The following is a 17,154-nucleotide window of genomic DNA, read 5'->3' on the forward strand; positions in this document are numbered from 1 at the left end:
TACCAAATTTCAGCCGGATCGGATGAAATTTGCTTCTCATAGAGTCCCCGCAAGCCAAATTTGGGGGTCCGTTTATATGGGGGCTATACGTAAAAGTGGACCGATATGGTCCATTTGCAATACCATCCGACCTACATCAATAACAACTACTTGTGCCAAGTTTCAAGTCGATAGCTTGTTTCGTTCGGAAGTTAGCGTGATTTCAACAGACGGACGGACGGACATGCTTAGATCGACTCAGAATTTCACCACGACCCAGAATATATATACTTTATGGGGTCTTAGAGCAATATTTCGATGTGTTACAAACGGAATGACAAAGTTAATATACCCCCATCCTATGGTGGAGGGTATAAAAATACTAATGCAATACTAGAAAAATTGCGAATTTTTCAAAATATTTGAGTGCGAACGTTTGAGGCAAGCGTTAGAATGCATTAAAAATTATAAAAACCTATAAAAATTATTTATTTGGATAAATATTGCAAAGCTTTTTACTTCACACCCAAACCACTGTATTCGAATCAAACCTTAAGAAGTGATGCAAATTCAGTGCATCGGCTGACGAAATTGGAACATCCGTCCTATGACAAGCCCATGTTAAATTCATAGCTGGGATATTGGAAGCCACCGTGGTGCAATGGTTAGCATGCCCGCCTTGCATACACAAGGTCGTGGGTTCGATTCCTGCTTCGACCGAACACCAAAAAGTTTTTCAGCGGTGGATTATCCCACCTCAGTAATGCTGGTGACATTTCTGAGGGTTTCAAAGCTTCTCTAAGTGGTTTCACTGCTATGTGGAACGCCGTTCGGATTCGGCTATAGAAAGGAGGTCCCTTGTCATTGAGCTTAACATGGAATCGGGCAGCACTCAGTGATAAGAGAGAAATTCACCAATGTGGCATCACAATGGACTGAATAGCCTAAGTGAGCGTGATACATCGGCTGCCACCTAACCTAACCTAACCATAGCTGGGATATTATAATTTGATACGAATAGTTGATATAATTTCCTACAATTGCTTTTCAAAAATAAAAATATACTTACTTTATTGAATTACATATCAGCCACTCTGTATATTGTACCCATTGAATATAAAAATATTACACTACTACTTACTCTTCCTCATACCCAAAGGATCTTCAACAATCAATCAGCTGCTTTGTTTACATTATCAAAGCGTGTGACGCATTTACGCCCGCTGTCTACGTCTTTATTTAGTGGCATAAACAATGTTGAACGTTGAACTCAATTGTCCACTCTTTTCAACTCTCACTCACTCTCTCTTTACTCTTCCGACAAGTACTCTAATTTGTTTACTTTTGTATTTCATCACGTTGTCTGTTGTATTACTCTGACAGGCCACAAAATAAGCCAACATTATTTCAAATAAAATATTTAAACATTTTCTTAAAATACAATGAATACATTGTACACATAGTTCATACATATGAGTGTATTAAAAAGCTAAACAATAATATCCGTTTCTAATTTGTTTAGAATTTATATTCGAAATAATTCGAGAATGCTTCAGTGATACATATTTAAATAGCTAAAGGTAATTAAAAGTCTATTGAACTTCGCTGGTGGAAATCGAATGAAAATTAAATTAAATTAAAAAAAATTCCAAGTTGTGTATTTTGGAATTAGAAACAAATGTATAATAATGACAATTAAATATGGGACATTAGAGCTTAGTCCACGATTACCAATGACCATAAGAAATATGTAGGAGATGGCTAGTATTTGATGAGCCTTATCTCTATTCTTCGTATTTGTAAACATAAATCAAAGAAACAAAAAACTTGGAAATTTTATCGCCGATCGATTGAAATCTTTCTCTTTGAAGTTTTTCGCATCATTTTTTTTTCTTTCGTTTTTATCTCCAATTTTTCCAATTTCGTTGCAATGATATCATACGGATTTCAAAGCGGATGCTTTACAACTTGCCTTCAAACATTTCTTTGTTTTTGATGTTCATCAACCTACCCAAACTAAAGAACAAAATGCCACTCCATCATGGATAATCTAAGAAAATCAGCATCATTTCAATAAAAACCGTAAATGAAGTGAAATGACAACGACATCATATCACAATAAAATGACTGTAGGCGTAGTTGCGTTTGTTGTTGGTTAGTTTTTTGTTTGCTCCATCTACAAATGTCCAAGAGATTCTAAACATAAAAGTCATAGGCAGATTTCTATGGAATCACAAATTACATAGAAAAAATATTTTTTAAATTTCAGTTACCATTTTAAATGATACTCGTACAAAATAATTGCTGTGGAAATTTTATTTCTATAAAATATTTTGTCAGAATTTTATTTCTATAGATTTTTTTATACCCTCCACCATAGGATGGGGTATATTAGCTTTGTCATTTCGTTTGTAACACATCGAAATATTGTTCTAATACCCCATGATGTATATATACACCCATGTTCCGATATCCACTTCTATTCCACTTCCACTATTCACGTCAAATCCACGAACGTGAAAATTTGGTGTTCTTAATTCCACGTTATTTTTTGAATTTTTCTGTAACCAGCTGGGTTGCACAAATCACCCAAAAATTCACTAAGGCGGAAATCAAAATAAGTGGAATCAATAGATTTATTATAATTTATTATTTTTTTTTTAATTAAAAATGACGCAGTTTTAATAAAACGCATGTATAAATAATAAAATATAAAACATTTCAAATTTTTTGCGCGAGTACTTTTTTTAACCGGAAATATACACATCTTGGACATAATTCAACTTTCACCAAGACTTTTGCAAGTGAATTGATTTCACGAAAATTCCGTTGAAAGTGGATTGTAGGACACGAAAATCGTGGAATTGATTCACATTCACCTGGAAGTGGATTTGGGAACATGGGCAATATTCTGGATCGTGGTGAAATTCTGATTCGATCTAAGCACGTCCGTCCATCCGTGTGTTAAAATCACGCTAACTTTCGAACGAAACAAGCTATCGACTTGAAACTTGGCACAAGTAGTTGTTATTGATGTAGGTCGGATGGTATTGCAAATGGGCCATATCGGTTCACTTTTACGTATAGCCCCCATGTAAACCGACGCTCAGATTCGGTTTGCGGAGCCTCTTAGAGATGCAAATTTCATCCGATCTGGTTGAAATTTGGTACGTGGAGTAAGTACCCAGGCTTTAACAACCATGCAAAAATTGCTCCATATCGGTCCATAATTATATATAACCCCCATTTAAACCGATCCCCAGATTTGACCTATGGAGCATCTTTGAGGAGCAAAATTCACCCGGTATGGTTGAAATTTTTTACGTGGTGTCAGTATATGGTCTCCAACAACCATGAAAAAATTGCTCCATATCGATCCATAATTATATATAACCCCCATTTAAACCGACCCCCGATTTGGATTGCGGAGCATCTAAGAGAAGAAAATTTCATCCGATCCGACTGAAATTTGGTAAATGGTGTTAGTATATGGTTTCTCACAACCATGCAAAAATTGGTCCACATCGGTCCATAATTATATAACCCGCATTTAAACCGATCTCCAGATTTGGCTTGTGGAGCCTCTAAGAGAAGAAAATTTCATCCCATCCGGCTGAAATTTGGTACATGGTGTTAGTATATGATCCTTAACAACCATGCAAAAATTGGTCCACCTCGGTCCATAATTATATATAGCCCCCATATAAACCGATCCCCCGATTTGGCTTGTGGAGCCTCTAAGAGAAGCAAATTTCATCCGATCCGGCTGAAATTTGGGACATGGTGTTATTATATGGTCTCTAACAACTATGCAAAAATTGGTCCACATCGGTGCATAATTATATATAGCCCCCATATAAACCGATCCCCCGATTTGGCTTGCGGAGCCTCTAAGAGAAGCATATTTTATCCGATCCGGCTGAAATTTGGTAAATGGTGTTAGTATATGGTCTCCAACAACCATGTAAACTTTGGTTCACATCGGTCCATAATTATATATAGCCCTCATATAAACCGACCCTCAGATTTGAACTCCGGAGCCTCATGGATGAGCAAAATTCATCCGATTCGGTTGAAATTTGGTACGTGGTGTTAGTATATGATCTCCAACAGCCATTTAAACTTTTATTCACATCGGTCCATAATTATATATAGCCCTCATATAAACCGACCCCCAGATTTGACCTCCGGAGCCTCATGGATGAGCAAAATTCATCCGATTCGGTAGAAATTTGGTACGTGGTGTTAGTATATGGTCTTTAACAACCATACAAAAATTGGTCCACATCGGCCCATAATTATATATTGCCCCCATATAAATCGATCCCCAGATTTGACCTCCGGAGCCCCTTGGAAGAGCAAAGTTCATTCGATTCGGTTAAAATTTGGTACGTGGTGAAATTTGGTACATTGCGCTAATATATGGCCTCTAACATTCATGCCAAAATTGGTCTATATCGGTCTATAGTTATATATAGCCGATCCCCAAAAATAATCTAACAACATTTTATTTCTATAGACAATTTTGTCAAAATTTTATTGATATAGAATTTTTTTTTTTTTTAATTTTATTTCTACATAAAATTTTGTCAAATTTTTATTTCTATAGAAAGATTTCTCAGAAATTTATTTCTATAGAAAATTTATTTCTATAGAAAACTTTGCCAAAAATTTAATTCTATAGAAAATTTTGCCAAAATTTTATTTCTATAGAAAATTTTGTGAAAATTTTACTTCTATAAAAATTCTGTGAAAATTTATTTCTATAGAAAACTTAATTTAATTTTAATTTTAAGTCCATAGAAAATTTAATATATATATATATATATATATATATATATATATATATATATATATATATATATATATATATATATATATATATATATATATATATATATATATATATATATATATATATATATATATATATATATATATATATATATATATATATATATATATATATATATATATATATATATATACAGTATGTCAAGAAAGTTTTTTGACATTGCCAAATATTTCAAATTCCAGATAAATTGAAATATTACATATTTTATTTTTTTGCAGCAATGCTGTGTACGTATGTATACTTTGCAAAATACATAATAAAATATTTTTTAAAATTTCATTATATTTAATTTTGGAACAAAACATAATTTTTATCCTATTGTAAAAACACTTTCTTGACATACTGTATATATATATTACAAGTTTAAGAAAATTAGAGTCATTTTTCCAACTTTTCGACTAAGCAGTGGCGATTTTACAAGGAAAATGTTGGTATTTTGACCATTTTTGTCGAAATCAGAAAAACATATATATGGGAGCTATATCTAAATCTGAACCGATTTCAACCAAATCTGGCACGCATAGCTTCAATACCAATTCTACTCCCTGTGCAAAATTTTAACTAAATCGGAGTTAAAAATTGGCCTCTGTGGTCATATGAGTGTAAATCGGGCGAAAGCTATATATGGGAGATATATCTAAATCTGAACCGATTTCAACCAAATTTGGCACGCATAGCTACAATGCTAATTCTACTCTCTGTGCAAAATTTCAACTAAATCGAAGCAAAAAATTGGCTTCTGTGGTCATCGGGCGAAAGCTATATATGGGAGCTATATCTAAATCTGAACCGATTTCAATAAAATTTAGCACACTTGACTACACTACTTATTATACTCCTAGTGCCAAATTTCAACCAAATTGGGTTAAAACTCTGGCAGCTGGGACCGTATTAGTCCATATCGGGCGAAAGATATATATGGGAGCTATATCTAAATCTGAACCGATTTCAATAAAATTTGGCACACTTGACTATATAGGCTATATCGACTCAGGAGCCCACCCTGAGCATTTTTGCTAAAGACACCATGTGTCTATCTCGTCTCCTTCTGGGTGTTGCAAACATATGCACTAACTTATAATACCCTGTTCCACAGTGTGGCGCAGGGTATAAAATCCTACAAAATTTACCGTTAAAATGGAGCTAATGAAACAATTTCATAAATACAATGAAACGTTTTGTGTTTGTTATGATGTTTCTATTATGTAACAAATTATTTCATATTATTCATGAACATTTTCATTGTTCGAATGAAACATTTTTGTTGTGTGAAATATTTGAAGAATTTTTCTTTGTGTGTAGGTCTTCCAATCTGGATGCCTGCAACTATACGCACAACCTACACTGATAGAAAAATCCTCTTTGTATTAAAGAAATTGATAAATACAATGAAATGTTTCATTGTTGGAATTATTTTTCTGTTAAATAACGAAACCTTTCATAGTATTAATGAACAATTTCATTGTCTTAAAGAAAAATATTTCTTTTCTCGTGAAAAGAAATTGCCTTATTTTTTAAGAAAATTTTCTTTGTGTGTAGATCTTCCAGTCTTGATGTCTACAATTTATAGTCCACAGTCCTACAATCCGAAGCTAGTTGTTGTTGGTTGTGTTTTCGCTTGAAATTTTTCTAACAAAACTTTTGTCACATTTCTAAAGCGTATGACATCTTTGCGTATCAAACGGATGAATCGAAAGAGACAGTCGGACGGACGGACGGACACTGGCACAGAGGCCCAGTAGAACATTCATAAGGGAAAAAACTGAACTCATTCCTCATTATGATGGATATGAACTATTTCAGAAACGCAACATCATCATTATAAGCATTTGAAAGAGGAGAAATACAAAATGTTGACAGAGAAAAGAAAATAAGCCATAACATAAACCCTACACTGAAAGCGACAATGTGAATGCCTATTCGTCATTTTCTCGAAGATTTCATTTGTCCCTCAGTCCGTCCGTCCGTCCGTCGGTCTTACATTTGTCTGTACTTCAAAAGAACCATATTAAATGGCACGTAACTTAAGAAAACTACTCGGTATAAATTATTATGATCATCCTCATTATCATCATCATCATCGTCATCATGACCAAGTTCAATACCCTATGAAATGTACCAACTCAAAAATTACCAACTACAGAAAACCAGTTCTCAGTTTTTCCTACTAAATCAAGTAGCAGGCAAATTTTTGTGTTCGCCTTTTGAATTCAAGTTCATGACATTTTTCATAAAATGAAACGCACTAAAAAGGGGGACGCTAGTTTTAGTTTTTTAGATTTCTTGCCAATTTAGTTTTTGTTTTTTATTTTTGGCAATGTTACAAATCTTTATTTTTTTCTTCATGTTATGAAATATTCAAGCGTTTAAAAACCCCTTTTGTTTTACCAAAGGGGCTTCCCAGAGAGAGAGAGAGAGAGACCCCAAAATAATTATCTATGTAAAAAGAGTTTTCGTCATACTTGTTGGTGTATCATAAGGAAGCTGAAAATTTATTTTGTGGTGTTAAAATTAAGCAAGTGTAAAATTAGCCATGTGGATTTCTTTTTCAAATGAACTTCGTCTTTGTATCTCCAGTATATATTGGGTGTTTTACAGCCAAGGAAACAAAAAAAAATAAAAAATAATGGAAAATAAAAATAGAAAAATTACGAGAAATGCTATAATTGACACATAATGAGGACAAAAATCCATTGAAGGGAAATATTTTTAAAAATGTTTCAAATAAAATGAATGACTTTTGGGAAATTTTTGGATATAGGAATTTATATGATTGACAATAAGGAAGCATAGGAGAAGAAAAAGTTAGAATATGGTTATAACATGTCATGGCTAAGTTTTGATAACATTGTTATAAATAAAATGGCAACAAAAGGCCCATGAGACCCCTCAACAAAATAAAATTTGGTCTACATGGAAAATAACAGCGATTTTTGTGGAGTTATTTCATATTTTAGGGATTATTTTAATTCAGATATGGGTCCCAATTCCGTGAAATAAGTTCCCATGAAACCTTCCTCAACAAAAAAAATATCCACACTTTGGTCTACAGGGAAAAAAAACTAAAATTTTAAGGATTTCTTTCATTTTGAATTTAGGAAGATTTTTCGTTGTGAAATAACTCCCCAATGGAAGTATAAAAATAAACCCCAGGAAAATGAGCCCCAAAATCCAAATAAAACAGTGCTACAACTGTTGGACGACATCTCTTAGTGAAAATGAGTCCAATGGAAAATTTTGTCAAAGTTTTATTTCTATAGAAATTTTTGTCAAAATTTTATTTCTATAGAAAATTTGTCAAAATTTTAGTTCTATAGAAATTTTTGTCTAAATTTTATTTCTATAGAAAATATTGCCAAAATGTTATTTCTATAAAAATTTTTGTCACATTTTTTTCTATAGAATTTTTTGTCAAAATTTTTTTCTATAGAAATTTTTATCAAAATTTTATTTCTATACAAAATTTTATTTCTGTAGAAAAATTTGTCAAAACTGTATTTCTATAAAAAATTTTGTCACAATTTTATGTCTATAGAAAATTTTCGTAAAATTTTATTTCTATTGAAAATTTTGGTAAAATTTTATTTCTATAGACAATTTTGTCAAAATTTTATTTCTATAAACAATTTTGTCAAAATTTTATTTCTACAGAAAATTTTCTCAAAATATTATTTCTATAGAAAATTTTCTCAAAATTTTACTTCTATAGAATTTTTTTCAAAATTTATTTGACAAAATTTTATTTCTATAGAAAATTTTCTCAAAATTTTATTTCTATAGAAAATTTTCTCAAAATTTTATTTCTATAGTAAATTATGTCAAAATTCTATTTCTATGGAAAATTTCTTCAAAATTTATTTCTATAAAAAATTTTTTCAAAATTATATTTGTATCGAAATTTTTTCCAAAATTTTATTTCTATAGAAAATTTTGATAAAATTTTATTTCTATAGAAAATTTTGTAAAAATTTTATTTCTAAAGAAAATTTTGTCAAAATTTTATGTCTACAGAAAATTTTCTCAAAATATTATTTCTATAGAAAATGTTCACAAAATGTTGTTTCTATAGAAAATGTTGTCGAAATTTTATTTTTATAGAAAATTATGTCAAAATTTTATTTCTATAAAAAATTGTCAAAATTATATTTGTATAAAAAATATTGTCAACATTTTATTTCTATAACAAATTTTGTCAAAACTTTATTTCTATTGAAAATTTTGTCAAAACTTTATTTTTATAGAAACTTTCGTAAAAATTTTATTTCTATAGCAAATTTTGTCAAAATTTTATTTCTATAGAAAATTATACCAAAATTTTATTTCTATAAAAAAATTGTCAAAATTATATTTGTATAAAAAATATTGTCAACATTTTATTTCTATAGCAAATTTTGTCAAAACTTTATTTCTATGGAAAATTTTGTCAAAATTTTATTCTAATAGAAACTTTTGTCATAAATTTATTTCTATAGGAAATTATGTAAACATTTATTTCTATAAAAAATTTTGTGAAAATTATATTTGTATAAAAAATTTTGTCAACATTTTATTTCTATAGAAAATTTTCTCAAAATTTTATTTCTATAGATCTTTTTTCAAAAAATTTTTTTATATAGAAATTTTTTTATATAGAAATTGTTGTTTCAAAATTCTACTTTTTTTCTATACAAAATTATGTCAAAATTCTATTTCTATAGAAAATGTTTTCAAAATTTTATTTCTATAGAAAATTTTCTCACAATTTTATTTCTGTAGAAAATTTTCTCAAAATTTTATTTCTATAGAATTTTTTGTCAAAATTTTATTTCTATAGAAAATTTTCTCAAAATTTTATTTCTGTTAAAAATTTTGTTTCTATTGAAAAATTTGGTACAATTTTATTTCTATTGAAAATATTGTCATAATTTTATTTCTATAGAAAATTTTGCAAATATGTTATTTCTATAAAAATTTTTGTCAAAATTTTATTTCTGTAGAAACATTTGTCAAAATTTTAATTCTATAGACAATTTTTTCAAAATTTTATTTCTATAGAAAATTATGTCAAAATTCTATTTCTATGAATTTTTTTTTTCAAAATTTATATCTATAAAAATTTTGTCAAAATTTTATTTCTGTAACAAAATTTTTTAAAAATTTTCAATTCTGTTGAAAAACCTGTCAAAACTTTATTTCTATAAAAAATGTTGTCAAAATTTTATTTCTATAGAAAATGTTTTCAAAATGTCATTTCCATAGAAATGTTTGTCAAAATTTTACTTCTATAGAAAATTTTGTCAAAATTTTATTCCTATTGAAAATTTTGTTAAAATTTTTTTTCTATAGAAAATTTTCTCAAAATATTATTTCTGTAACAAATTTTTTTTAAAATTTTTAATTCTGTTGAAAAATTTGTGAAAACTTTATTTCTATAAAAAAATTTTGTCAAAATTTCATTTCTATATAAACTGTTGTCAAAATGTCATTTCTATAGAAATGTTTGTCAAAATTTTATTTCTATAGAACTTTTTGTCAAAATTTTATTCCTATTGAAAATTTTGTTAAAATTTTATTTCCATAGAAAATTTTCTCAAAATATTATTTCTATAGAAAATTTTCTGAATATTTTATTTCTATAGAAAATTTTGTCAAAATTTTATTTCTATAAAAAATTGTGTCAAAAATCTATTTCTAGCATATAGAAAATTTTGTCAAAATTATATTTCTATAGAAAATTTTGTCAAAATTTTATTTCTATAGAAAATTTTCTCAAAATTTTATTTCTATTGAAAATTTTCTCAAAATTTTATTTCTATTGAAAATTTTGGTAAAATTTTATTTCTATTGAAAGTGTTGTCAAAATTTTATTTCTATAGAAAATTTTGTCAAAATGTTATTTCTATAGAAAATTTTGTCAAAATTTTATTTCTATAAAATTATGTCAAAATTCTATTTCTATGAATTTTTTTTTTCAAAATTTATATCTATAAAAATTTTGTCAAAATTTTATTTCTGTAACAAAATTTTTTAAAAATTTTCAATTCTGTTGAAAAACCTGTCAAAACTTTATTTCTATAAAAAATGTTGTCAAAATTTTATTTCTATAGAAAATGTTTTCAAAATGTCATTTCCATAGAAATGTTTGTCAAAATTTTACTTCTATAGAAAATTTTGTCAAAATTTTATTCCTAGTGAAAATTTTGTTAAATTTTTTTTTCTATAGAAAATTTTCTCAAAATATTATTTCTGTAACAAATTTTTTTTAAAATTTTTAATTCTGTTGAAAAATTTGTGAAAACTTTATTTCTATAAAAAAATTTTGTCAAAATTTCATTTCTATATAAACTGTTGTCAAAATGTCATTTCTATAGAAATGTTTGTCAAAATTTTATTTCTATAGAAATTTTTGTCAAAATTTTATTCCTATTGAAAATTTTGTTAAAATTTTATTTCCATAGAAAATTTTCTCAAAATATTATTTCTATAGAAAATTTTCTGAATATTTTATTTCTATAGAAAATTTTGTCAAAATTTTATTTCTATAAAAAATTGTGTCAAAAATCTATTTCTAGCATATAGAAAATTTTGTCAAAATTATATTTCTATAGAAAATTTTGTCAAAATTTTATTTCTATAGAAAATTTTCTCAAAATTTTATTTCTATTGAAAATTTTGGTAAAATTTTATTTCTATTGAAAGTGTTGTCAAAATTTTATTTCTATAGAAAATTTTGTCAAAATGTTATTTCTATAGAAAATTTTGTCAAAATTTTATTTCTATAAAAAATTGTGTCAAAATTCTATTTCTAGCATATAGAAAATTTTGTCAAAATTATATTTCTATAGAAATTTTTGTCAAAATTTTATTTCTATAGAAAATTTTCTCAAAATTTTATTTCTATTGAAAATTTTGGTAAAATGTTATTTCTATTGAAAATGTTGTCAAAGTTTTATTTCTATAGAAATTTTTGTCAAAATTTTATTTCTGTAGAAACATTTGTCAAAATTTTAATTCTATAGACAATTTTTTCAAAATTTTATTTCTATAGACAATTTTCTCAAAATTTTATTTCTATAGAAAATTTTCTCAACATTTTATTTCTATAGAAAATTTTCTCAACATTCTATTTCTATAGAAAATTTTTTCAAAATTTTATTTCTATGGAAAATTTTGTCAAAATTTTATTTCTATAGAAATTGTTGTCAAAATTTTATTTCAATAGAAAATATTGTCAACATTTTATTTCTATAGAAATTTTTGTCAAAATTTTATTTCTATCGAAAGTTTTCTCAAAATTTTATTTCTATAGATAATTTTTTCTAAACTTTATTTCCATAGAAAATTTGACCAATATTTTATTTCCATAGAATATTTTCTCAAAATTTTATTTCTATAGAAAATTTTGTCAAAATTTTATTTCTATGGAAAATTTTGTGAAGTACATCTTAGTTGGAGAGGAATAGCATGCAGAATCTACCAAAACATAAAGAATCCTATCAGTATACCAAACAGCAAAACCTCTACCATTTTTGGTACAATTCTACCAACAGTGGCACCAAGCAGTTGTAACTGAAATATGAAAATTGACGCCACAATAAAATTGGGGCTAATTTGCATTTTTTTGATTTAAAAGAAATGAACTTTAACTGATGAAAATGAATTCTAACTGATGGAAAAAATATGAGGTTTCAAGAAAAAACTTAAATATATTGTCCTGAGCAGGAATCCCTTAGTAATCGTGTTAGCCCCACGTTGGACTCTGTCCATAGGATAAAATATTAAAAAGCGTGTATAGTATTCAAATCCCAGAATGCAAAAATAGGTCCCACTTGAAAACGAAGCACAATCCCAAGGTATCAAATGTGTCGTGGGGGCTACCACGGTATTACCTTTACTCAAAAGTACGATAGTGTCAACTTTATCAACCCTGCCTCCCTCCTAATAACAGGTTGGCTGATAAGTCCCCGGTCTAACAAAGAAAAACACATTTTTTTTTGTCAAAATTCGTTTTTATTATTCAACATAGTTTCCTTCAAGAGCGATACAACGATTATAACGACCTTCCAATTTTTTGATACCATTTTGGTAGTACTCCTTCGGTTTTGCCTCAAAATAGGCCTCAGTTTCGGCGACCACCTCTTCACTGCAGCCAAATTTTTTCCCTGCGAGCATCCTATTGAGGTCTGAGAACATGGTAGAGCAAACAATGTATGTATAAAATGCATAAAATCACTCTCGGGGGTACTTCCGTTTTTATGTGGGTGGAAAAGAACTGCATTTTTCATCTCTGCTACGGCCTACATTTGACAATTTCACCAATTTCGAGAATTGAATAAAAATTTCGACCCTCCTTTCTAAGTAACTGGACATACGGACGGATAATTAGATAGCTTTGGAGGGTGATTTTAACCCCATAAAGCCTTAAACTAGCGGGGTACTTTCATATTGATCAACTGGGAAAATTATTGAAAAAGTCCTATAGAACCATTTTCCATCCCTACTACATTCTAAAGGTGACAGGGGTGGATGGAAGAAAAAGAAAACCATTCATTAAATTAAATATAATGTAATTACGTTTGATAAATAGTAAATAGAGCTTAATTAAATAAAATCCAATTATATTAAACTAATATCATTTCTAAAAAAATATATTAATATTCCAATAAAATCCTTTCTTTAAAGAATTACTATATAATTATTCCAGATTAATCGCCTAAATTTGATCAAAGATTTCAATATAAGAATTTTTAAACATGGTAGATTTTTGTTAAAATTTTTTGTTAATGTTGCCATAGTAAATCGAAAATTATAAAAATTAATTAAATTAATTTGAGCAAACATTTTAATTAATTATAAATCAAATTTTATTTAATTAAATATAATGTAATTAAGTTTGATACAATTTTAATAAAGTTTAAATTAAAAAAAAAACCTGAGAAATTAAACTAAGATAATTTCTATAAAAATACACTTAAATATTTTATTATAATATACAATTAATATATTAATATTCAAACAAAATAAAAGATTATTTAAACATTATTTTTGAAGAATAAACCAAAAATAACAAAAAACAGAACAAATTATTTGAAAATAACTAAATAAAATTAACTAAACCTATTTAAGTGAATACCAAAAAGCCATTTCGTTCATTAACTATGAGTTCATCTCCGTTCTGGTCTACAGTTTGAAAAGCATTGTCTTTCTTAGAGTTTTATTTATTTTAATGGGCTTTTTGGGTTAATGAATATAAATGCAAATAAAACATGTCCATTTCATCTTTTTTCTAAATATTATCCCACAACGAAATAAAACTTTTTGCAAAATAAAAACACAACTTGGTAAATCGTGGACATTCCTGAATTTCTTGAATATCAAACAAATTTAACCTTGAACTAATTTTTGTTACAGCGAAATTTCTACACCCACCATGAAGTGAAAAGAATTTGAATTCAGCCGTTTAACAAAAAAATAAATCAAAGGTGCATTTGAATAAAACATAAATGTCTCAAGCTACAAAATAAAGAAAAGCCAAAAACCAAATAAATTCCCAAAACAACAACAACAATAACAACAATAGTAATAATAATAAATATCCAAAATAAAATACAACACTGCCTCCAAATGTTAGCACTAAATAGTATTTAAATCATAAAAATAATCTACCTTATTGTTAAACCAAATATATAATTAAATCAAGCCAAATAATCTCAACAAATAAATAAACAAAATAAAAAAAAACATCGGAGAAAAATTACTCACCGACACCAGACCAAAACCCATTTGATTCACAGCAATCACCCCTTACGAATCTCTCGCATCTCAATCACCGGCCAAGACACAATGAACTGCGTGGCTATACCCCCATCTGAAGATAAGCAGCGTCATGCGGCCTCTAACGCATCTTCATCATCGGCTACAGCCGCCCTTGCCGTTACCCCTCTGCACATTATTCACAGTGAGGTGACACTGACATCACCCTTCATTGAACATAACACATCGGCGTCATCGGCTGCCTCATCGTCTTCAATGTCGGCGGCAACGGCATCGGCTGCCAATAAATCACAGTCATTACAGCGTACCACCACAACGCATCTTTATTGTCGTTCTTTGGAGAAAGATGCAAGTGCTTTGGCGACTCCCCATCAGAGGCGTTCCTCAAATTCGAGAGGTTTTGCCTCGTGCCTAAGGGGTGAACGTGACGATGCCTTTTTGGATTATCAACAAAGGGCTATACAATATGATATGGCAGCGGCGGCCCAATGTAGGGCTGCCCAACAACAGGGCCAATGTTATCAACAGGAATATCCTATGGATGAAAATCATCCGGTACAGGTGCTGCAAACGAGTATGTGTAGTACGGGCAGTGGCAGTACATTTGATACGACAACGGGCAGGAGTAAGTAGAAAATGAAAAAAAAATGAAAAAGAGATTTTATAAATTAAGATATTTCTACCAAATTAAGGGAATTATGTCAAGAAAATCGGTAACAATTAAATTGGCCCACCTAAAAATATGCTATATAATAATTTATGTATTAAAATAAATGGTCCTTCGATGTTATTTAATATTAAAAAAAATTGTGCAACATGATATTAAAAAAAACTGCAAAGAGAATTTAGTACACGATTGGGAAGTCTATATCATGCAATGCACACACAAACAATTTTTTTTCTGATTCAATCACGAAATTAATTGATCCAATTAATTTTTTAATTGAAATGTCTTCAATCACAGAAATGATAGTATCGATTAAAAAATTAATTAAAGGTCAATTAAAAAGTTAATTGATCCAATTAAAAAATTAATTGATACCATTAATTTTAGTAATTGATTTTTGTTTCAATTAAAAAATTTGTTGAATCAATTAAATTTTTAATTGAATATTTTTAAAACTCAACTAAAATTTTAATTGGAAAAATTTTCGTGAATTTTTTTTCTGTGCAGACAAATCCTCTACGTTATGGATTTCCCTGAATTTGAGCCTTCACTCACAGAACGTTTCAGGTGTTGTTGGACAATTGCAAAAAAAAAAAATGCTAATTTTAGGGTTTTTGATTTTTCCAACAATAATGAGTGCAGGAGTAAGTTGAAAAGAAAAAATGAAAACATATTTTATAAATTAAGACATTTGTAGTATTATGAGAATTTTATATTTAAGTCGAAGATTTTTTCGTAGTTTGTATTGCAATCAACAGAAGAACAGAAGATCACTATATTGATTTAGAGTCAGTACGGTAATAGATATTAAAATGTCACACCCAAAAATATGCTACAAAATAATTTATATATTTTAAGATTAATGGTCCTTCGATGCTCTTTTTTATACCCTCCACCATAGGATGGGGGTATATTAACTTTGTCATTCCGTTTGTAACACATCGAAATATTGCTCTAAGACCCCATAAAGTATATATATTCTGGGTCGTGGTGAAATTCTGAGTCGATCTGAGCATATCCGTCCGTCCGTCCGTCTGTTGAAATCACGCTAACTTCCGAACGAAACAAGCTATCGACTTGAAACTTGGCACAAGTAGTTGTTATTGATGTAGTTCGGACGGTATTGCAAATGGGCCATATCGGATAACTTTTACGTATAGCCCCCATATAAACCGATCCCCAGATTTGGCTTGTGGAGCCTCTAAGAGAAGAAAATTTCATCCGATCCGGTTGAAATTTGGTACATGGTGTTAGTATATGCTCCTTAACCACCAGGCAAAAATTGGTCCACATCGGTTCATAATTATATATAGCCCCCATATAAACCGATCCCCAGAATTGGCTTGCGGAGCCTCTAAGAGAAGAAAGTTTCATCCGATCCGGCTGAAATTTGGTACATGGTATAAGCGTATGATCCTTAACAACCATGCAAAAATTGGTCCACCTCGGTTCATAATTATATATAGCCCCCATATAAACCGATCCCCAGATTTGGATTGCGGAGCCTCTAAGAGAAGAAAATTTCATCCGATCCGGCTGAAATTTGGTACATGGTGTTAGTATATGGTCTCTAACAACCATGCAAAAATTGGTCCACCTCGGTTCATAATTATATATAGCCCCCATATAAACCGATCCCCAGATTTGGCTTGCGGAGCCTCTAAGAGAAGAAAATTCCATCCGATCCGGCTGAAATTTGGTACGCCACCGTGGTGCAATGGTTAGCATGCCCGCCTTGCATACACAAGGTCGTGGGTTCGATTCTTGCTTCGACCGAACACCAAAAAGTTTTTCAGCGGTGGATTATCCCACCTCAGTAATGCTGGTGACATTTCTGAGGGTTTCAAAGCTTCTCTAAGTGGTTTCACTGCAATGTGGAACGCCGTTCTGACTCGGCTAT

General features: G+C 29.2%; 1 protein-coding gene across 5 annotated transcripts in view; it reads left to right on the top strand.

Moving 5' to 3' along the window:
* Window positions 1–17,154, top strand: part of raskol (Ras GTPase-activating protein raskol) — a 679,447-nt gene that overhangs the window by 375,301 nt on the left and 286,992 nt on the right. For 2 of the 5 annotated variants that reach the window (XM_075300488.1, XM_075300490.1), the window contains exon 2: window positions 14,225–15,212. The exons of 2 other annotated variants lie outside the window; for them this stretch is intronic. In XM_075300488.1, coding sequence (XP_075156603.1) covers window positions 14,657–15,212 — 556 coding nt within the window. In that variant the 5' untranslated portion in view covers window positions 14,225–14,656. Of the gene's footprint in view, window positions 1–1,366; window positions 1,560–14,224; window positions 15,213–17,154 lie in introns of those variants that run through there. One more of the 5 variants, XM_075300489.1, reaches the window with a different exon arrangement.

Source organism: Haematobia irritans, chromosome 3, assembly GCF_050003625.1.
Source record: "Haematobia irritans isolate KBUSLIRL chromosome 3, ASM5000362v1, whole genome shotgun sequence".
In the NCBI taxonomy this organism is placed as follows: Eukaryota; Metazoa; Arthropoda; class Insecta; order Diptera; family Muscidae; genus Haematobia; species Haematobia irritans.